Genomic DNA, 23,628 nt, shown 5'->3' with positions numbered 1-23,628 from the left:
CTTAGTACACAAAAATCATCCCTATATCTTTCTGTGTGTACATTACCCTACAGAATAGTTTGTTTCTAGCGAAAAGATCCAGACTATATGCAAGAGGAGAATTAACTGTATTTTTTTAACAAAGAGACCCTAGGGGTATGTGCAACTCCTACTTGAGCCAAGAGTCTTCCAAGAGCAGTTGTCAGATAATGAAAAGACTGCCCACTTGTGTTGGGCAGTGTGTGTACCTGAGCTGATTCAGGTTTCACAGAATTTTCAATATGCAAAATAGGAAGAGGTACTTTGATACTCGAGTCCTGTTCCCCTCTGGCATTAGAAATGCTTGTGGTCTGCACATTTCCAAGAATTGTGTTTTCTTTCATGATTGCTCTCTATGTGTGGCTTCTGAATGGGTAGCCTATAATTCTTAAGTAAATTTTAAGTTACAAGGACAGTGATGCAGCCTTGCATGATGCTGTTAAAACTTGAGGAGTTCAGAAAGCAGCATGTGAGATCAATAGCAAACTGGTATCCAAGGACAGTTTCCTGCACCAGGACACAGCCCAGAGCTCTAGAGTCCCTGGTGAAACTAAATTGACACTTCCAGTTGTGTACATTAAGTAGCAGAACTCACTGGGAATACTAGGAAATGTGCAGAAGAGATGTCAGTGCAAACAGTTGTCCTGGAATTACAGCAGAATCCAATTGCTTCCCTACTGACTATGGTTCCAAAACAATCCTCAGTCTCTTGGTCTGTACATGCTTATACTCTGTGTTGATTCAGAAAATATGTTTCATAAAATCCTCTCTGTATTCAAATTCATAATCTATCATCTGTCTGCTTTAAAAAAACCCAAACAACAGACTATCTGCAAAACAGTTCCCAGTATGGTAAGTTTCTTAAGGCACTAGACCTTGTGATTAATTTCATATTGTTTAGCACTAGACTGTTTTCATAAGGGTGGTTAATAAAATAGACAAACTGTAAAAGCCAAGGCAGGCTGGGCACCCAGCCTTTCTGCTGGACACTAAAAGCATATCTTTTTAATTAAATGACACTAGGTGATACTGAATGTTGCAGTTTAAAAATAGTTTCTAAATCAGCAAGCCAAGAGTGTGTAGGATTTTAAAAAATGTTCTTTGCCAGATGTTCTGATACTAAAATAAGCAAAAGCGAGAGTGTTAAGTACTAACACAAATGAACAGAATGTTGTAGGAGAAAGCACCTCCTAGAGATGCAATAACCCCCCCCAGACCCTTGCTGAGGTGCTGTGCAGGTCCCAGCAGACCCTGCTGAGGGTTTTGAGCTTTGCTTGTGCCTTCATGGGCCGATGAGTCTCCACTCGAGGAGGACACTCACCCCAACCTGTCACTGCAGGCCAGGACAGCTAAGCACAGGGACTGTCAGAAAGCCAAGGTGTCTCCTTGCCCCAGTGGCAAGGAGTGCCCAAGAGCAGCTGATTCTTTGGTCTTTCAGATGTCACATCATAAACACTTTACTGATTATCATGCCATGACTGTACTGATTCTAAGGTGGTTTTCCCAGTTTGTTAGGTAGTGTCCTAAATTGTTCATTAGTAATTATACCTCTACCTCTTGTCTTTATCCAGAAGGATCCAAGTTCAGCACTTAATTGATTGCAGTAAGGCCTGGATCCTAAAGCCATTCCTCAAATAAGTCATATCCTATTTCCCAAAAGGTTAGATTGCTCATAGCTGGTTGCTGCTTTTCACTCTGCACATAAATACTTTTGCAGAAATTACCGATGTTTAAAACATCAGGAACTGCCCATGGAATTTGTCTAAACTATTCAAGGGATTAGTAACAAATAACTGATGCTCTTCTGCTTTATATCCAAGTAAGGGTAAAGCATCTCAGGATCAAGTTTTTATAACAATCCAGGAAGGAATAGAATTGTAAACATAAAAAGCTGAAAGATGATGTTTCCAAAACTGACTGTGATCCATGTGATACAGAATCTGTTTCTCCCAGAAAACTGGAAAGTTGGGTATGTGTATATTTTTGACTCTCCCCTCAAACCTTGGCCTTTTCACACCTCAAGTATGGGTAGACCATCGGGAACCCAGACAGGCTTCCATGAAAAAATAAGTGATTGGAACAGATTCCACTGAATCAGAAAAGTTCTGCAAGATTTCTGTGGTTTATGAAATTCATATCTAACACTGTTTTGTCAGGCTATCAGGAAAGCACTGGTGCTGCAGTTCCCACTGAGGTAGCATCCCTTCATGGCAAAACTTTTGCCATACTGTTGCTTTGCATGCTCTGTCAAATGTGCCACAGTTGATGAAATCTGTGAACTATACCTGTATGCACTTCTAGTTCATAGTTGATTTTCACACCAAGTTGTACTACAGGTCTTAGTTGATACAAATTCTTTGTACAGATCAACAGTCCTCACACTACAATATCAAAAAAGCAGCATTCAAACACATATGTTGGCTGAATCCTGAAGGAAATACTTTCTATTGGCTTCATCAGGCGTGGAATTTACCTTGTGAGTATGGGACATCAGTGAAAAACAGCCCAGGTAGACAAAAGAAGCTGGACAGAATCCCATGTTTGGATGAGAGGAATGTTTGGGTTTAAGGATTTAGGCATAGCCACTGTAGTCTCTAGTTACTTCTTAAAAAATAATTGTTTTGAAACCAATCTGTTTTTGATACAGTTGTATTCTGTTGTCTGTTTGTAAAATCTGAAGGATTTCTTCAGCCAGATTTAACCTCTGAAGTTACTTACAGGATAAGTTGAAATTCATATCAGGTCATGTGAAGCCCAGGTTGTAGATCTTGGCTCCTGCCATTACCTCGTGCTAATGGTGGTGATAAATCACTGCTATCCATATTGCAGACTCATGGGCTTATCTTGATCACGCTAAAATTGTAGGCAAATATAAGTATGGCCTCTCAACTTCTGTACAGGAGTCTAAGCCCTTACAGAATAAATGCCAACCACAGAAAGAGAGACATTTCCTTTACAATGGATGCTATAACATCTTTACCCTATACATTGTATGTTGCTTCCACTGACATGCTAAGAATGCCAGGGAAAACCCTTAGATTGAACTCAGTTAATTAAAAGGATTCACACAGATGGTTTGCCTGGTACTTCACAGAGGCAGCTAATTAAAGCAATGTTAGTCAGCACCATTAAAATGCCAGATAAAGCTTTGGGAACAGTCCTGATTAGGAAGCAAGGTTTACAAATAGAGCTTTGAGCAATGCAGTATATTTGCAGTTAATTAATCTGATTCTAACCTGTCTTTTCTAAGGCACAGAATAATGTATGCTGATATCAGTATTAATGACAAAATTTTTCAAAGCTCAAATGTGGCGCTTATTAAAACAATCCACAATGATTCTAATTTCACATTCAACAGGAGAATATGATATCATGGGGGAGTCTGAACTCCTCTAATTAGCCTTGATTTAAAAAGCATTAGAAAAGAAACCAAGTCCAAGTTGAAGAAAATCAGTCACACACCAGCAAAGTTAGACAGACACTGCATCAGACAGAAATTATATTTGGACACAGAAAATAAACAAATCTTCCTTGCAGCTCGAGGCAAATGCTGTGTTTTGAGAGTATCAGTCATGCTCTTCAATATGCCATCTCCAATAAATGACTGTATATGTTTTTTTGCAATAACAAGTAATGTGGTCTTGATCTAAAATCTTCTTTCAGACCTACTCTGTGCAATAATTAAATATGTCCAGTAACTTAATGTGCTGAAAGATGATATAGACAGGTCTGTGCAGCATAGGATTTAAATCATGGCCTTATGTCCTGTAATTGAAACTGACTTTTCTTACAATTATTTTATCAAATAAGACTTCAACTCCTTGAAAGGAGGTTGTAGTGAGGTGGGTGTCAGTCTCATCACCCAGGTAACAAGTGACAGGATGAGAGGAAATGGCCTCAAGTTGCACCAGGGCAGGTTTATGTTAGGTATGTTTAGAATGTTTTGACAGACAGGATTATGAAGCATTGGAACAGACTACCCAGGGAAGTGGTGGCATCCTCATCCCTGGAAGTGTTCAAAAAACATGTGGATATGGCACTTGAGGACATGGTTTAGTGGTGAACATGGTGGTGATGGTACTAAGTTGAAAGTTGGACTTGATGATTTAATGGTCCTTCCAGCATTAAAGATCCTGTGATTCTCTGGTTTAGAACAGCCATAGAATTTAATCCCAAATTCAGACAGGCAGAAGTACATGTGTTTTGGCTGCATGTTATGATTTAGCTGTCACGGGTCAAGCTCTGTGATTGATTAAAAGAAACATAGATGAAAACAACAACCTAGTGCAACATTCTCTGCCACATTTTCCAAGCAATAAAAATTGCACCGTTCCCCTTCCTTATTTAGAAGCCACAGTTTAAGGGCATTTGGTGATTTCCTACAGAGCTGAGTGATATGGCATATACCAAGATAAATCTGCAGTAAAATTGACTCTCTTCATCCAACACTCTGAAGAATCATGGTGAGTCATTCAGGTGTTGGTTTTAGCAAATGTCAGCCCACAAGCCACACACTGCTTTGGACAGGCATCCCTCATGGGCACAGCAATGTCCAGCAGAGGCTGTGTGAACAGGGCCTTGTTTCCAGTCAAGGACCATCTGTGTTATCCTTTCATTTCTCCTTCCATTTTAATTTCTTTTCAGTCTTCTGCTCTTCCAGTTGCCCAAGGGGCAACTAAACTAAAGGTTTGTCAGTCTTTCCTCCTGCTTTCCATGAGATGATTCAGAAAACCCAATAAAGAGATTTTAAGTTTTGGGAGGCATCACAGTCCTGAAAAGTGCCTCTTTATCCGTGTTTTCCAATATTTGTGCCTAAATAGTAGCTGAATTTGTCAATTGAATCTTTTGCTGATGACTTTCAAAGGATGTCTTAATTAGAGCATACATCTTGCCATTCCAGACTCTGCATTACTAGCAAACCATACAGCAAGTGCCAAAAGCAATGCATTTCTGTGCCAAACACAGATGTTGTCAGGGCTCAGTACTCTTTATAAGATTTTAGAAAAGTGTCATTTGACACTTTTGATTACATTGAAATACTTATGTATCCAATGCTTCAACTGTGAAAGTGCAAATACCAAGTGTGTCAGGCAATGAAATATCAGGCAAGGAATCCTGACTAGCTGACTTCTGCCAGTCTCCTACAAAATGGACTTTGCTGACCCCATATACTTTCAAATACTGTAGTACATGTATGTTCCACAGACAGATTTGACATTTACCATTTAAAGTATTATATTTGATGGACCAATGTAATTAGTATATGCTTGTATGGAAAATTAAGTGACCGTGTTTAATGGCAGTAAGTACCAGCAGAAAACTGCTTTTCACTTGAGCTCACAGCTGTAAAGTGTACATTCTGTGGTGTCATGGTTCCACAAAAAAATATCTCCAGGTTTAGCTGATAGGTAATGAAAGGGACTATAGGAAAACCTGAATATTCAGGTCAGGTTTCTTTTACGTGAAAGCCCAAACACGCTGATTGAAATTTCAGCTGCATTCCTTGAAATTTGCTGTGATTTGGGCTCCAGAGAACAAACACTCCATTGTTACTTCCACAGAGCCCTTGTTTGAAATATCTTTTCCCATGCTGAGATGCTAAATTCATGTGAATATAAATATGTAGTGCCAGGTTCACTGCCCAAGCAGTATCAAGTAACTTACATTTCATGGGTAAAGTGTACTCTCTTTGCACAGTTTATCAACTGCTAATAGCTAAACAATCCAGGGGATGTTTTAGCATAAGGTATGGACAGCTTTACTTCTTAGAAAAACATTTAACACATGTGGTGCAGAACTCAATATGATCCTGAGTTGAAGCAGGAGGTTTCAGAGTTGAATTGAGGCTGCCATATTGTGCACTTTGTCATACACACCAAATTCTGCAAAGTTCCCTCATCTGCACATCTGACATTAAAATGCCTGTCAGAGAAAAAACAACTTTCGGTTAGCTTTTAGCATCTGCCTTTGACAAGTTTTGCCTGTTTTGAAAACAGCAGCAGCAATGAATTGTGAAAGCCACTAGGAACAAACACTTTGTACATAGCTCTCTCTTAGCAGTCCCATCATCTTTACTGTTGCTCCTCTACCAAAAGGTTTGTGCCTGTGGTTGGCAGGGAATCATCCATGCCCTGCAGCACAACTTGCTAACCTGCAATTAAGTTCTCTCTGGGTTACCCAGTGCTACGAAGGGGGAAGCCCTGCTAGAACAGTGGTGGGATTCTGTGTGTATGCAGCACCTACTGAAAGAGCCATGTACATGTAACAGGTAGGCACATAACCACACCCCTCTGTCCTAAAACCAAATGCTGCAAAACAAGGGAAAACACTGTAGCCTGAGACAGGGCCATTAGTGCTGGCATTGCAGTTGGTCATAGGCATACTAGAAATATCTGGGACAATCACCTCAAAGTGTGATTTACCAAAGTTCAGCAAGATAGTAACATATCACTTGTACTTTGCAGCAATACAAAACTTGTCCTTCCATAATAGAGAAATGAGGGAGGAGGGAAGTTTTTGCTCCCCTGTATTTATGTATTTATGACATTATGAATTTTCAAGAATATTTGTATGAAATGTTCCTTTCTCCTTGCTTCCAGAAGACTCCCTTTTCTCAGTAAGCAGCAAAATCACCGGGAAATCCTGTGAATACAATGGCACCACCTACCACCATGGAGAAATGTTCGTGGCTGAGGGGCTTTTCCAAAACAGGCAAGCAAACCAGTGTGCCCAGTGCAGCTGCTCAGTAAGTAACATGATTTGACAGATCCCTGCTCTGTCTATGCTCCAGTTCTCCTTTCTAGAAGATGTGACACTGAAATATAAGCAATGTATAGCAAAGGCTGGGAATTGAGAATTAATGCTGAAACTCATGAGAGTGCTCAGAGCTGGTGAGAGTGTGCAGTACCTGGTAAATAAATGCCAGATGACCTCTTAAATACAGTGCATAATGCATACACTGCATATGCTGTGACTGAGTTTACAGTGCAGAAGCAGCAGGTAAAATATTGCTGCTTAGCATATATAGAATATTTCCCTTCAACCTAACTGTAAAATATAGCACTGACTGATTTCATTTAGACTGAGATGATAAGTAAAGAGCCCCAAGTCTGGGAGTGGACAGCTCTGAGCTGGCACTGGGCCACAGAGCCATTCCTGAGATGTCACAATTCAAATCCAGTATATTTGAGCAGTCACCCAGTGCCCAGAGCCAGTGTCTGAACCAAAACATCTCAATCCAAGCAGCTCTTCAGTATCAACTACTGGCAGCTCTCTACATCCTCTCACAAAATCATCGTCATATTCTTCATTAACTAATAATTTCATAAGCCAAGTACTGAACAGACTGTTCTAATCTAATATTCTGCTTCTGCATAGAGTGGCATTTATGTAAACATGGATTTAAGCATGTCCATTAAAAAAACAGAATATACAGTACCAGACAATTGACAGCTCCTAAATTCCCTTTTGTGTTTTACTGGCAGGAAGGAAATGTGTACTGTGGATTGAAGACTTGTCCCAAGTTAACTTGCTCTTTCCCAGTTTCCGTTCCGGAGTCCTGCTGTCCAGTTTGCAGAGGTATGTTGAAGCCCAGTCACAGAAGGACAGGCTCTGAATTTTCTTTCCCTTTTCAGAGCCTTGTCTGTGCACCAGCACTGTCACTGAGGACACTGTCTGCAAGTTCCCCATGTAATTACAATTCATTGCATGTTGGGAAATTACTCTGTGAGTGCCAGCAAGGTAACATTGCTACCTTTGTTTTCCGAAATTGAAGCAAGGTGAGAAGCTCTGATGATAAAGTTGCATTCCCCTAATGCATCAAGGCTTCAAATGATGTATTGAAGTAGCTGCCATTACTCTGGGTAGCGAAGCTTTGTCATAAAAGATGAGCTTCTATCTGACAAGTCAGCAGACCTACTCAAGTTGTGCAAGACACAAGAATTTCAATTCAGAGGCAAGGGCAATTACTCCAATTTAAATTAGTTGTCAGACAATATTCAGGTGACTTCAGTATTTTACTAGAAATTGCATTTTAGATCTTGCACCCACAGGACACTTGATTCTAGGGTTCTTCCAAGCCTCTCTGAATGTCTAAACCTAACTGCCTGTCTAAAAGCCCAAAGTGTCCGAGAATTTCTAAATGTATTTTATCTCACCATTAGTATTATGGCACTTGAACCACCACTTCCAGGGTATCTAAGCATCTGTGGCCTATTCTCAAAGATGCAGATAAGCACCTAAAGGTACCTGTACTTTTCAGAAGTGCCACTCATAATATCGGTGATGCCAGGATGCTTTGAAAATCTCCCCTGCTTGCACATCTGTGCTGCTGCATTCTTTTGATATTCTGCTTATTTGAACTCAGTACTATTGCACGGTAAAAATAAGGAGTATTATCTAGTTGGTTGTATTAATTTTCCCTATGGTGCAAGAGATGTGAAACACAAACCAGCATAGTCCCACAGCCCCTGACCTGAGGAGTTGGTTGAGTGCACCAACTGAACCAGAAGCTCTGAGCAGTGGAGGGCTGAGCCACAGAAGGTACTTGAGAGTGCATCAGTGCTAATAAAGCAGCAGGATGCAGAGAGAGCCCTGTGCAATTTGAAGGAATGAGGTCCTGCACAGGAGCTGTGTAGTCCTGTCAGTGCAGCAGGGTGACAAAGCTGCTTACTCTGGGGACCATGCAGTGGTAATTCATTTATGTGTGGCACCTGAGCTGATCTCTTGGGAGGGCAGTGCTCTGTGCTTGAACGCATCACCTCAGACAGAAGAAGGGTGAGGATCACTCTGCAGTGCTCCTTTGCATGGAGATTGTTCCTCATTCTTTGCTGCTTTTCCATGTTACTCCACAGTATCTTTACAAATCTTAAAACTTTTTGCTAGGCAAAAAAGTTGCTCTCTAACAAGCAAAGTGATAGTTCTGTTCCCAGGAAGAAATACAGTGATATACTGTTTTAAATGTAATACATTGACAGTTAATGAAAGTAAATCCTTGTTAATTGTCTGATGTCAGTTACCAGGTAATTATTTGAGTTGTATCGGAACCCAATTACAAAAATCAGACTTTCAAAGTACAACGTATCAAACATAGCTATGCAGTAAACTAGCCTTAAACTGGAGGAATCAGTCACATCAGGCACAGCCACTAATGAGAAACTGGTTCATTATCCATATGAGAGGTGAGATTACATCCCATTATGCACTAGAGGCAACCCACTGTCCAGTGATCCAGGGCTTTTTAATGCATTCTCCTCTTATTTAAAAATTTATCTCATAATCTACCTTGTCCTTTTCAATATGGAAGGTGTTTTATCTCACCTCTGTTTTCTTTGAAATGCAAACCTAAACAAAATATTTGCAAATATCTAGCACAGCTCATGGGGAGGAAAGAGCGAGTCAGCTTCTGCTCCCTGCATGGCCAAGTATATTAGTATCAAAATGTGCTAATTTTCATATTCATTCCTCTGCTACTGACTAGACACTAATACAGCTGTGAAGCCAGGTGGGACTTTTCCCCAAAGGGTTGCAGAGTTACTCCTCTAATGGATACTGTTCTGCTTCATGTACAGGAGATGGAGAACTATCATGGGAACATTCTGATGGAGACATATTCCGGCAGCCAGCCAACAGGGAAGCTGTAAGTGGGACCTACAGTTTAAAGATAGACTTTCTTGCTGTGCAGCACATTGGGAAAAAAGAGAAATGGGTCTGAATACTTACTCCCTCATTCTAGGTTCTGTGAATCTAGCCCAAAACAGGTTTCTTTCACTCAACCTGAATTCATGAATAATGCTGAATTAGAGCAAGAGCTACTGAAGTATCTGGATTTGTTTTTTTTTCTGTATATGCTCTATAAGAATAAAATTTACAGTAAATTGCTCTTAAATAATAATTGCAAGTACTTGCTTCCCAGTTCACATACACACATATATATTTACTATAGAGATTCACTATCTTTGGTGGTAAAAGTATCCACTAGCAACTTACTGCACAAGAGATTATTTTTGTAGCAGCATTTGGAGAGAATCTGAAGCACTTTTAGGCAGTAGGTGCACCACTTAAATACATGAACCAACAGAGCTTTGGGTGAGTGGGAAGAATCACGTCTATAAAATAAGGGCTGTAATATGAAACCTTCAGGTTCATGGGCATTTTGGAAAATGATTCTCTGAAAAGAAGCAGTGTTTTTAGAAAACTACTACACTCGTTCCCTACTCGTACCCCTTGTTCACTGGAATGAGACGTTTACTCTGCTGCTCTCTTTCTGCCTGCAAACAGAGACACTCCTACCATCGTTCCCATCACGAGCTGTCACCCAGCTCTGCCAGGCAGGCAGTCAGCGTGCCACGATTTCCCAGTGCCAGGAGTAACCGTGGAGCACTCCCGGATCCCCAGCAGGCCTCAGGAACAATCGTACAAATCGTCATCAACAACAAGCACAGGCACGGACGAGGTAAAGACAAGCACTTCTTCCAGTATTGCTCTGGGTCAGGAATCAGTCACCTAAAGCTCAAAAAGACCTCTCAAAATATACAGCAGAATCTTGAAAATTCGCACTGGTATTGAGAACTCTGATGTAAATCAGGGAGGCAAAAGCAATAAGCTATTGAGGATATGAAATTCCTTTTTGACTGAGATCAACCCTGCCTGCACATACAATATTGCATTTCACTCTGCAAAAGCAGTGTTGCTCTCTGAGTTACTTTGTGGGGTTGTGCCCCGTAATTCTGAGAGCTCATGTGGCAGCCCTACCAGGGGAGTGAGTGCTTTGTGCCACAAAGGGCACCACAATGTCTTTAGATTCACTAACTTGTTCACACTGTGACTTGTCCTGGAGGAAATTCTTTGTGGCTATTTTCTTTACACTCTCCTATTTTGTAACTTTTATAGCTGCAAACAGCTTATATTTCAACTGCCCTGAAAATCTCAGACCAGAAAGCTTTGCCACAGTATCAGGAGGTTTTCTGCCTCTGAGACTTAGCAAACGATTCTCATGAAAGACAGTCTCATGTGTTCCCCACCTTAAACAAGTTTCCTGAGACAGTGGGACACAAGGGATGATCTCCCTCCCCTGTGACCAACACAAGAGCCAGATTAGGCAATTAGCCTGTACTGGATGCCTGGGCTGTAGAGAGGCAAATTTAAACAATGTAATGATTCTCACTGTAAAGAATCTTTTGGTGCTTTATGCTAATAGAGTATAGAACATGCTGTGTTTTGGGGACAGTAGAATTTTAAGCCCATGTGGCAAACCATATTCAAAGTCATATTCCTCATGCATACAGGAAGAACAAAAATAATGGGAAAATACCAGTTCACCAGTTAGTGGGACAGCAGATTTTGTACAGTAAAAAGGATGGGATGCTTAGTTCCCATAGTGGGTGTACCTCTTTGAACAGAGGTCTGCAGGAACAGGCCTAGGAAGCTATAAAAGAAATAGCTGTAAAAACACATGCTCAGAAGAGCATCTATCCATAAATACCAGTCAGCATACTTAGAAACTACCACAAAGAGTTAAAATCCCTTGTATTAGGGCCAACTAATCTTTTAAGGTATTAACTAACAGAAGGAATGTTGGCTATAGGATCTTTATTATCCACCTGAACAAGCATGAAAAAGCATTCAGATCATGCCAGTGTTTTATGGTGAATCTAGGAGCAGGAATCTCCACACAGTGCAATGTCTTTGACATGTAATTTGCACATGAAGACATCATCAAAGCAGTTTCTAACTGACTTGTTTCAGCAAATAAAGGACATACAGACGAGCAGCATATTTCTGGATGCAGTATAACTTCAGACATTCACTGCCTGGAGAGTGTCTGAGAGATCCCCATGATGGAAACAGGAATGCTGACCCTGTGTTTTCTTTTGTTCCTGTGCAATTAACAAGTGTTTTAGTAATTAATGCACATGTCCCTTGAGACACATTTCAACAAGTTAAAGAACAAACTCAAAACTCTTCTGACATGCAAATACTATGCGGTTGTGTGGATACAGTTTTATCATTCTGAGCATGAAGAGCACTAATAACAGGATAACTAGAAGTTATTTGCCAGTATTTGGCTTGTACTAGAGTCTTTGTCTCCTGCCTCAGAGTATTTATTTAATTGTTCTGTGTCAAAAAACCCTTAAAAGATAGAGAGTATGTATCCATACAGTGTTATGTATTATCCCTTCACCTGTCAGGGAGAACTCAGGAAATATTTACGGCCATAAAGGATCTGAAGAACCCTGGCTGGAGGCAAAGAAGTCCATGGAAGCATACAAATTGGCAATATTATGCTCTTTAAGCATGTAAGAAGCCTGCTGAGCAGCTGAGTACTTGGCAGTTTTTTCATTTACAGTTTTTCTCCCATGTTTTTAGTATACAGATAAAACTTTACTTTTATTTGAGAAACAAAACTGCTTCCTATATCTAAAAAAGCCCCATGTCTTAAAAAAAAAGTTAAAAAGTAGCAAATTATTAACCAAATTATAGCCTAAGCTCATGAAAAACATTGCAAAAAACACTCCCCATAAATCTCAGGAACTCACTAAAATATATAAACCAGTTGGTTACATCTGTTACCAGTTAGATATAAATTTCAGGTTACAGATAAAATTTAAATTGCTTTTGAAAGATACAGGCAAAATAGGAACATATTTTACAAATAAAAACATGTATAAAAATGATGACATATTAGAAGAATTGGAAATATTTACAACATATCCCAGCTTCACTTTTGTTGCTTTTAGAAATCAAGCAGTGCCCTTTCTTTCACCTTGTTAGGATTAGTTTGCATTTTTCTTTGTGTTTATAAAATATTTAAAAAGAAAGAAGTAGGATTTATAGTACAAATGGAAACATGGTGTAAAGTGATTTAATTCCCATCAACTGCTGGGTGACCCAAAGTGGCTTCTACCAGGCATGGATTTTTCCACTCTCTTTGTGTCAGCTGTATTTCTCTGACTCCCAGGGGCTCTGATGAATAAATATTCTGAAGTTCTTAAAAGCTTTTGGAATGAAATTTCAGTCCCTAATGAATCTTTTCAAGTTTTCTTGTGATTCCAAAAGCCAAATGAATTTATATACCTATCGACATATATATTTCCACAAAGGAATTAAACTCCATTTTGCAAGTATTCTGTGGTTTGTTCTGTGTGCTACATAGCAGAACTCTCATGTACAAGCAATAAAAAGTAAATAAAAGGCCCAGGTATCACTAATCCAGCCAGCTGATAGCATTGCTCTCACTGCAAAGGCTGCATTCAGCAAATGGCTCAGTAGCAAATGACATGAGCCCCTCATCTTCAAATTCGATTCAAATGCAGCCAAAACCACTGTAGCAGGCTGTGTCCTGTGTGTGGACTGAGAATGTCAGGGGAAGGAGTGAGTTTTCTAAGCTAGTTAATGTATAACTGAAATGCATGAACTGGGTAGGAAGCTAGTCAGACACTTGACCTTCACTGTTGTCCTCAAAAACCTAATGGGCACCAGTGTCAGCAGAGTTGGCATCAAGGAAAAACTCCTCAGAAAAGGGTGACCACAGGCTCAGATTCATTTTAAGTAAAGGAACTACAAGTTAAAATTAAAAAACAGAGAAATGGGCCCGAAATGGTAACAGATGATGTATGGAGACACTACTTTAAACAATGTGCATGAATCAAATGAATAATTATAGACAGGTAGCAAGTGAACATACCTTCTCCACTTGAACCTTTTCTTCTTTTTCTTTTCTTCTGTAGTTTGTGTTTCAAATGGCAAAACATACTCACATGGTGAATCTTGGCATCCCAATCTCCGGGCCTTTGGAATCGTAGAGTGTGTGTTGTGCACCTGCAACATCACCAAACAAGAATGTAAGAAAATTCACTGTCCAGAACAATATCCCTGCAAATACCCTCAGAAAGTAGAAGGAAAATGCTGTAAAGTCTGTCCAGGTAAAACAAAGTTGATCACAGACCACCTTTTTGCTGTGCATGTTAAAGGGCTTGGCTCAAGCCTCCTGATCACAAGCTCTGATGTGAACAGCAGCAGCTGTGCCATGTTCCAGTGTGTGTGCAGAGACTCAGTGTGAGACAGGCAGAGCTGCCTGGCCACCTCTCCTCTTGCTGCTGCTCCTCACACAGGGGACATGCTGCTGGCACATGTCCTTAGCAGTCACTGCCTTTCTCTCTGCTGTTAACACAACTTCCTGATTCTCATTTCCAAAGAGAGTATTACAGAAATGTATACAGAAATGTATACAGAAAGTTCATTACTGCCAAAAGGCCACATCCTTCCCCTAGCACAGGGCCCACAGAACCTTCAAATAATTTTCTAGCTTGTAAAATCCATGTGGAGATAACATTATTTCTGATTTTTAAAATGTACCAGGATTCAAAACTCCGATTGGTGTCAGTTACATAACTTAATCCTTAAAATAAATACTAAATTATCACAGATTTAGCATTGTGTCTATGCTGCACTAATGATAAAACTTACGTAGACATTACTGAAACAAATGCTTGCCGCTGGTGAAAAATCTCCTAAAAGGATTCTGCTGATGGTTTGCCCAATGAAAAGCCACGTTTCATGTAATACAAAAGGTAAAGGACTATCCAGTTCCCTTATGTGCCTTTAAACTGTTCCTTTAAGTACCCCTTTATGTGTTTGTTTGGTGATGCACTGGGTAAGGATGCTCTGAGGAAATGAGTTGCTCAGCCACATGTAGAAACATTGGTAGAATGCACACTTCCCATCTTCTGCTAGTCTTGCTTACTGGGGGAAAACCACGATGCCATGACCGTAGGCAGGCAGGAGGTGTGTATGTAAGTCTTCTGGACACTTGTGAAGCAGAGATCCACAGATTTCATTGGAACAACAGCCAACAAAGCCTGGCTAACAGGCTTCAATAGAAAAATTAATGGCAAAAAGGAGGTTACTGCCTTGTTTTTTGGAGATCCTATGTGCCCATTTTTAAGAAAGCTGAACCTTTTCCTGCAGTCTGTCTTGTACATGTGGAGATTTATTAATTGTTAGGTGTTTCTACAAACAGGGGTTTGAGTCTCTAAGTTGCATCATCTCTCTTATATTCCTGTCAAACTTTCAATTGCAAACAGAATAATTACAATTTCTACTTATGCTCTACAACTTTATCAGGTGAGCAAGAGATTATGTGTGCTGTGGCTGGCTCAGGCTTGCACTGGCCACATGGCTGCTGCCAAGCAAAATGCAAACCTCATAGATTCTTTTCCTCAGCAAAACATTAATTTGGGTCTCTTCACTCTAACCAACCACCAATTTTCATTTAGTTCTTTTACTACCCCGAGATTTCTAACATAATTTCAAATATGCTTGAAAAGTAGACAACAGATTCCAAACTTGTGAGGAGTGTCCCAGACCACATTGCTGTACACAGCTCATTCCCTTAGGAAACTGGATTACAAGTAAAAATAGTGTCTTACCACCAAGGACAGGCTACCAGAACATGGCAGAACACTGTTAAGTGTCTGTGTTAACAGCTGGAGATGGATTTGTGTGGCCATACAAATGAAAATTCTACTTTCAAACTAAACATTCTTGGCTATCAATGCCAAGTAAATTCTGGAGGACTTGATTATAGCTGTAGTATGTGTTCTGTCCTTTTTGTTTTTTAAACAGAAGATGTGCCAAGTCAAACCTTTGACAACAAAGATTACTTCTGTGGGAAAGAGACATTTCCTGTCTATGAATCCATTTTCACAGAGGAAGGAGAAACCATCAGGAAAATTGCAATAGAAATTGAAAAGCCACCTCAAATAGAAATACATGTGTGGACAATTAGAAAAGGTGAGTTGAGCAAATTCTTTCTTTAAACAATGTATCATCTTCCATTAAAATCCCAGGACAATTTACAGATCCAAGCATTTTAGATTGCTGTTCTTTTGACTCTTTAGGATAGTACTATTGCAGTCACTTCCAACGTACTCAAATTTTTCTGTACAAAACTCGTTGGAAACACACAAAGCTGTAGTTCTGCTCACTCCTACCCTTCATTGGGAACAAAAGCACAATGACAAACAGGTTTTCAGTATTACTCTGTGTAATTTATTGCAGCTAAATGGGTAGTAGTGTTTGAAACAAGTGCCTGGAGGCTCTTACTCAGGATGGACCAAAAAGCTTTCCATTGAAATCAGTCTGCCCTCTCTGCGATAGTGATGATACATCCATGAGAGAACATACAGGATATGGGCAAAAAATGTGTTAAGGATGGAAACAATATATTTTACTAGATTAACTGGTAAAATTAGAACAAAATAGAGAAGCATTCAGAAGCCCAAGCACTACTGCAAATCATGAACTTTCAGTGTAATAAAAATTATCTCCAGCCTCATAAAAATCATCTCTATCTACTTTAAGCAAAAAGCATATGATCCTCATAGGAAACACTAATATACTGCACCCTTTTGCATGGAAATTATACATCTCTAGATGCTTTGAAGAAAAAAGCCAAGGCCAAAGTGGGAGCAGAAAAGAAATCACAGAGCATTAGGTGGTTCACAACTACCCTGTGTGTTAAAAAGCCACAAAGCCTAATAATGATTTGACAGTCATGTTGCCTGCTGGCTCAAGATGGTATCTGACTGCATAATTATGCTGTTTTTCTCCAAGTCACTGGGACTTTTGGCTTCTGTTATAATCTTACATTTACTAATAATTAGGAAGGATTCAGTGTTTTGGAAAAGAATTGGCTAATTCTCACACCCCTCAGAAACTCCCTGCAATTCCAGTTTCATAGGAGAATAGTTTTACAGGGGAATAGCAAAAAAACAGAGGGATGGAGAAACAGCATTAAAAAACGCATAGACTGAAAATTTTACAAAAAGGCAGGACAGCACTCCAGGTTTAGAACAATAGGCACATTTCCAGTAACATGCACTTCTCATTTCTTTGCTGAAGGGATTCTGCATCACTTCTATGTTGAAAAATTGTCCAAGAGAGAATTTGAAGGACTTCCTTACTTCAAGCTGATAACAAGGACAACCCTTAGTAAGTAAATTCTGACATATTGAGGTTTTTACTCTCCATATAATTATAGCCATGAAAAACACTCTCTGTTACTCATCCCTGTCAAGTGGATATACTGAATTTTCCTCTAGCATATGATCACAATAGTTGATGATTTAAGTAATCAAAATACAGCAATTTAAAATATAGATACATATAACAGTAGTTTGTGTACATGCTTAGTCTCTTGTGTTTTGATAAAGTACAATACAGGATCTTTTCTGCCCATGCTAGCATAAGTCAGAAATATGACTAATGTCAGCACAGCTGCAGAATTTGGATTTATTTATGTAACATGTCAAGTTACCCCAGAGTTTTAGAAAGTCATTTAGAAGGGAGAAAATTCAGATCTTTTTAAAGGGGTTCTACATACACTTATGTTGTGTTTGAAAAATTACTTTCCTATGTTCTTAACAACATCTTCATTATTAAAATGAATGTCCTTTATGAAAGGGCATGTACTACTTTTATCACTCTTGATTCAATTTGGTTTTTGTATTTCATCCAGTTTGGGCTTGTGACAGTAGTTAATAATTACTAATTCAGCTAATTTGCTAACTGAAATAGGATATAGATATTTTCATTTCCTAGTTTTTTCATAACTTGAAAATTTTTTCTATAACTTTTTCCTAGTTAAAAAGTCTTTTTCCCAGAAATAACATATTCTTAATTGTTACAGACCTATTGAGATACAGATATGTTTTCATGTAACAACTTCCCTAGTTTTTTGCTGTCAGCCTTCCATAAGCTTGTCATTGTTATCTGCAATGTATTCTAGTAGCCAGTAGTATTCTAGTTACCAGGACAGTATGCATTTCTATTACCACTATAATAAATATGTAGAAATATTATTTTCCATCACACTTCGTATTAGGCACAGATAGGAGGAGTTCACAGCATGTGAAACATTTAGCTGTGTTGCTTCCCAGCTTTTAAATACTATGGTTTACCAGGGTATCCAGTGTCATAAAATGGTTGAATAAATAGAGCCAACTTACAGGACTACTTAATTAAAGAAAATAGTAATAGTCAGATCCATATTTATTTTTTTAATAGAGTTATTTTGCATGGAATATGTTACATGGTTGTAAGATGCTTCGAATATTTTCCATGGGAGGATTGGACATTCCCTCTTTGACCATTGTGAATCAGTTGCTTTGTAAAGTACTAGTAAATGTCTTCAAAGTCCCTGTGCCCTTTCCTAAGTCAATATCTGTCTCCTTTGTGTTTTTGTTTTCAGGCCAATGGAAAATATTTAGCGAGGGAGAAGCTCAGATCAGCCAAATGTGTGAAAGCAGAGTGTGCAGGACTGAGCTTGAGGATTTGGTAAAGGTTTTGTACCTTGAAAAGTCTGAAAAGGGTCACTGTTAAGGGAGACAGCACTGGAGGGAAAAACACAAGAAAACTTCTGAAAACTTGGATCTGCAGCTGGACTGCAGGCTTATTTTGCTTAAGTCAGCAGTTGCCCTAAACCCCAAAAGTATAATGCAGTAATTATTCACATCATGCACAGCAAATTTGCTGCTTTATGTGTAGTGGTCTGTGTCAACTGTTCAAATATCTCCTCCAAAAGACTAAAAGGCTCTGTGTTACTGGTGGGGGAAGGAGAAAGAAAGACTGTGCTTTCCTAGAGTTGCATTTCTTTACAAGTTAAAAAGAGAAATCAGAACATTTCTACTATTATTATTTGGCAAGTTATTCAAACTAATGAAAAGAAGGACACCTAATAAATGTGCAGGAGCTATGGAGATCATTATATTCTGTCCTGAGTTTATACCATTTCTGCTGTTGAAATGACTCATGGATTTCTTGTAGTAGTGGAGGAAAAATATGAGTTGGAGACATAAAAAACAGATTTAAGCTGACAGACTCCTTAGCAGCCTGCTTTTGGGATGATTTCTTGTAGCTGAGCAAACAAAGTCCATAAACTGAACAGCAGGTGTTAGTGACAATCAATATATTTTTGTAGCAATTGGAGCAAATGTTGGCTTTCAAGTGGTTTTCACTGTTTCTTCCACCCACTTCTCTAAAAGTGTTAGCTCCCCATCATAACCCTAATAACTTCATTCTTCTGGGTCCTATTTACACATGCTCTTGGCTGGTAAACCACCTTCTAAAGTGATGTGGCAGGATGTGGTGAAGTTCTTGCAGTATTTTCAAAACACCTAAAGCATTAAAGCTCATGATTAATAATGCCTTAGAAGTTGTGAAGAATTTAATTTATTTGTTCTGATTTGTTAAAAACATAATCTTCATTTTTCTGAGGGTGACCTCTCAATTCTTATGTTTCAAGAACAGCTCTCTCCTGTGACAAACAACAAACACCTATAGGCTTGTAGAGCACAACAAACAGCTGCTTGTTGTGACAACTGTTATCTTCAGGAAAAAAACTCAAATCTGAGACATTCTGTTAAATTTAGTATAGCACGTCTACAGTGTGTTTAAGAGAGGTGACTTTCATCTGTAGAGTAATTGTAACAATTTGAAAACTGTTTTCACCAAAATCCTGCACTGCCCCGTGGCTTAAATATTGGATTAAATCCCAAGATGCAAGTGACTCTACCTGCTTTTGCTCCCATTTTCTACTCCAAAAGCAGACAGGAATAATGCTGTTTAAACACATGCTAGGAAACAAAGCTTTATGGAAATGGCCTGAGCTGGGGCTGGGGCTTCACAGGGAGTGAAATCAACAGTGACAGCAAGGATTTTGAGATTTGTCATTCTGCCAGTGACAGCACTCAAGGGTGTCCACATTCCTAAAGGGATGAAGTTGTGGGAGAGGCTGGTACTGAATGCCAAAAGCCCATTCAGGCAGAGCTTCACCATCGCGAGGGGATCCTTGGCTTGGGCAGCAGACCCTGGCAGTCTCCATCAGCAGTGCAGGTGTCAGGAGCAGGCTTCTCCATGGCACCCAGGGCCTGGCCGTGCTGCCTGAGCCTCAGGAGAAGTGGGATGCAGGGCTTCTCAACAAAGAGGAGCAAGTAAGGAGAACAGACATGAAGGTGAAGGAAAGACTGAAGGGAATTAGAAGAAAACATATAGGTGATGTCAGGACCACCCTGCTGTCCCTATGCCTGGCCAGAGAGCAGATAAGATTTGGTTGTACAGGCCATTGAAATGCAGGAACACCTGACTAAGAGAAATCCTCTATCACTCTTCATGAAAAGAAGAACAAAGTGAACTGTCCTGCCACCTTTCCAGGGGACTGCAGCTTCCATAAGTCCTGTCGTGGTGTTGGAAAGGGGTGTAGCATATCTAAACAAAGGCCCTAAAACCTCATTGCACCAGAGCTGCGGTGTAACTGTAGAAGAAGCAGTTTGGCTTGAGAAGCACTGATTGCACATGGAAACTACTGGGTTAAAATGTGCTGCAGAACTGCAAAATTTTATTATAAATCTTTAGGAAGAGGTTCTGAGGAATTGTAGTGTTGTCTGGTGAGAAGACCAGCAGTTGATTTCTCACCTAACAGGCATTGTTTGTAGCAGTAGATAGTGGCAAAAGACTAAGTGGAAAGTGTACAGGGTTTGTAATTTTTTTTTTATGAGGAAGGCAACCTGCTTTTTTGGATTTGTGACAGGACTGGTGGAATCCAGACTGTGTATTTATTTTATAATAAACACTTCTTAAGAAAAGCAAAAAGCAGTCATAAACATCATTTAGTAAAATGCAGTGTTGCGGTTTTGGTCACTAAAGACAACAAAATACACAGTGTCATGTTTTGCATTCTCTTCATGAGATGTATGTCTGTTGCAGTACTTATTTATATACTTGTATCACTTTGACCTGGTTTGATAAATTAATAAACTCTGAAATTGATAATAAAATAAGATGGTTTGTATAGGGTGCTGTTTGTTCAAGATGTTTGGTTTCAGCTCCCTGTTTGCACCTCAGAGAAAGCCATGTGCCCAGCTGGGTGCAGTGCATGACTGCCTGCTGTGAAATTGATACTGAGATATGGAAGAGTCAGACTAGAAAATACCCAATTTAATTCAGCTTTCACCTACCCAGCAAGATTAATTTTGAAAATCAAAGAAAGCATTGACATCCATATATGGAAACCAACCTAAGAAGAAATCAAGCATTGCCAACTAAGAGAACAGTATAGGATTTACTGCATTCTGGGCAAAACATATTCTGAAGCTCAAAATAATTGGGGGAATGTTGATGGAATCAATCTGTGCTAATGCCTAAAAATGAGATGTTTTTCAGAAACATAAGGGGAAAAACTGTAACTCACACATGGCTGGCAGTGTTAACTAATATGGAGAATATCAGCCTTGGCAAAAATGAGAAGTAAATCACTTTGAATCAGTAGGTACATCAAATCTGAAATCCGGAATATCACTGGAAATTTCTAATGAAACTGACTGCTGTTATTTCATCACACCCTGCATATTCACTTTGGCTATCTTTTCATTTTAGAAGAAGTCTGTTAGGAGAATCCTTTCCATGAGAACACACTCCAGGCACATGGGCCTGCTCTGCTCCTAACTCCATCAGAGGCATTCACCTTCCTACCAGCTGAAGACTGAAAGTCATCAACTGTCAGGGTTGCACAGCTGCATCCCCATTGAATGTATTCTCTTGATTTCATAACATCCAAATGCTTTTTAGCAGCACACTAAATTTTACTTCTCACTTCACTCCTCTCCCCTTCTCACGTAACAGGATCACCTCTGACTCCACATGACTCATAGGTCAGGAGGGGCTGGGTATGGAGGCAGGAGCCCTGTTCACTGCTGTGTTTTTCTGAATACTTTGAAATATACCCAGACAAGTACAAGAGAAACAATGTGTCAGCCTAACTAACACTCTCCTCTTCCTACACTATTCATTTAAAAAAAGGTCAAAGCATTTCACAATTCAGATGATGACTCCTTCCAAAATAATTGATAGCACATGAAGTATTTGCGTAATGTTGGTGTGCTCTAGTGCCTATTGTGTTATCCATCTAAGATAAAAGCCAAGATTTTAGTGATTTATTGAGGGAGGGGTGAAAATTGACAAAGTTAATCCTTATTTTCATTTATTGCTTTTGTTAGAAGTTTAAAAAATGTCTTCATCTTTTGATCTGAGGTTTTGGACTGTTTTACTTTTTGGGTAAAGTATGTCTGCAACTACATGAGTATATGAGTATGAACCCACAACCCTCCCTTCTCACATAACACCAGCCCAACCATGAGCAAGAATGCAAAGCATCCAAAGCAAAAACAAGTAATTGATCTTAACCCTGCAAAACAGTTTTTAATGTAGGCACACTGGATGATAGTTCATTCAGTAAATGCAGTGAGCCTGATTGCACTACCACTTAAAGTAAAAACTCCCAGTCTGTCCTCAAGTGACCTCAGATCAAGAGACAGAGACAGTACATCACACTAAGCATAACATGTAGCTAACTACTACAAACAGCACCCACAGCTAGTTATCTCTCCACCAAAATCAAATCTATCTCCTATAGATTTACATTCCTCTTTCTCTCAAACAACCTTTGTTTGTTCCAGGATCACACCATCAAAAAATCAGGTGTGTGAAGGCCACAGTAAATTAAAACTATTCTATTCCCACTGATGGAAACAGCAATAATCCCAATGTCTTTAAAAAGGGGTCATACTGATACATTCTGTGCTGGCATTAAACCCACTGTAGTATACTCTAGAGATTCATCTGTACCAAAGGTACATTTTATACTTTTCACAGATTCCCAGTCACTTCATGTTCCCTAGACAAAGCTGCTGCTCTAGCCTGGTTCTCGGCAGTTTTCTCCTCTGCCAACAGCTAACATGGGACAATGAATTTGAGTTCTAATTACAGAGGTATAAATAGAAATCTAGTGATGCTTAAGGTTTATGTACTGGGACATTTCTGTTCCACATCTCTAAAAGGGAAGAGCCAGACTTCCCAGTTACCACATCGAGCTTGACATTAACATGGCATTTATTTTCATTTCCTGTACTAAGTGTTGGGCAGTGTGGCCAGCTTTTATGCTGCTAAATGCAGTTTGTGGTAGCTGCAGCTCAATAGAGTCTGAAATAGGTTCTACACAAACTTTTCTTAGTGTACTTAGGGTGGAATGGGAAGTGTTATAGAAACATCAAACAAGAAAAGTGAGCTCTTGGGCCAGCTTTTCCCTTAGTGAAATAAAAAGACATTATGTAGAAGTATTTATAGTTATGGCTGCATAGCTATCCATAACCTAATAGACAATAGTCACCAACTAATCAATCTTCACAAAGGTCTTTCTAGAAAAAGGAAGATTAGATTCTAAATGTGGTTATTTAGTTAACAAAAAAAAAAAAAACTATTAGAGACACGTATGCACGCATACAACTCCAAGTGATATGTTCCAGAAAGCTGAGTTTTCATATCTGAGATCATGTTTTCAATTCTCTGCTATTAGAAAATATTTCCTTGCTTTGAGTGCCATGTTATAAATCCACATAAGCTAAGTCTCACAAAATCTTTGGGTTTAGATCCAGCCAGGCAGTGGCGTCCTTTCAAAAATAGTCCAATGACAACATCAAAAAGCATTAGAGGATGTTTACAATCAGAACTGATTATTCACTAAGTTTAACTTCATGTATATTAATGCAAACCAGGTGT

At 39.3% G+C, this 23,628-nt stretch overlaps 1 protein-coding gene across 4 annotated transcripts in view; it reads left to right on the top strand.

Annotated features, from left to right (window-relative positions):
• Positions 1-20,871, top strand: part of CHRDL1 (chordin like 1) — a 37,997-nt gene extending 17,126 nt beyond the window's left edge. For 2 of the 4 annotated variants that reach the window (XM_021547854.3, XM_085570912.1), the window contains 8 exons: positions 6,618-6,763; positions 7,503-7,596; positions 9,588-9,655; positions 10,297-10,471; positions 13,746-13,940; positions 15,643-15,810; positions 16,921-17,010; positions 18,269-20,871. In XM_021547854.3, coding sequence (XP_021403529.2) covers positions 6,618-6,763; positions 7,503-7,596; positions 9,588-9,655; positions 10,297-10,471; positions 13,746-13,940; positions 15,643-15,810; positions 16,921-17,010; positions 18,269-18,399 — 1,067 coding nt within the window. In that variant the 3' untranslated portion in view covers positions 18,400-20,871. The remainder of the gene's footprint in view (positions 1-6,617; positions 6,764-7,502; positions 7,597-9,587; positions 9,656-10,296; positions 10,472-13,745; positions 13,941-15,642; positions 15,811-16,920; positions 17,011-18,268) is intronic. The other 2 variants (XM_085570911.1, XM_085570910.1) reach the window with 2 other exon arrangements.
• Positions 20,872-23,628: the final 2,757 nt, after the last annotated feature.

This window comes from Lonchura striata, chromosome 4A, assembly GCF_050655825.1.
Source record: "Lonchura striata isolate lonStrDom1 chromosome 4A, ASM5065582v1, whole genome shotgun sequence".
NCBI lineage: Eukaryota > Metazoa > Chordata > Aves > Passeriformes > Estrildidae > Lonchura > Lonchura striata.
Note: the sequence above shows the minus strand (reverse complement) of the source record. Positions and strands in the feature narration are given on the sequence as shown.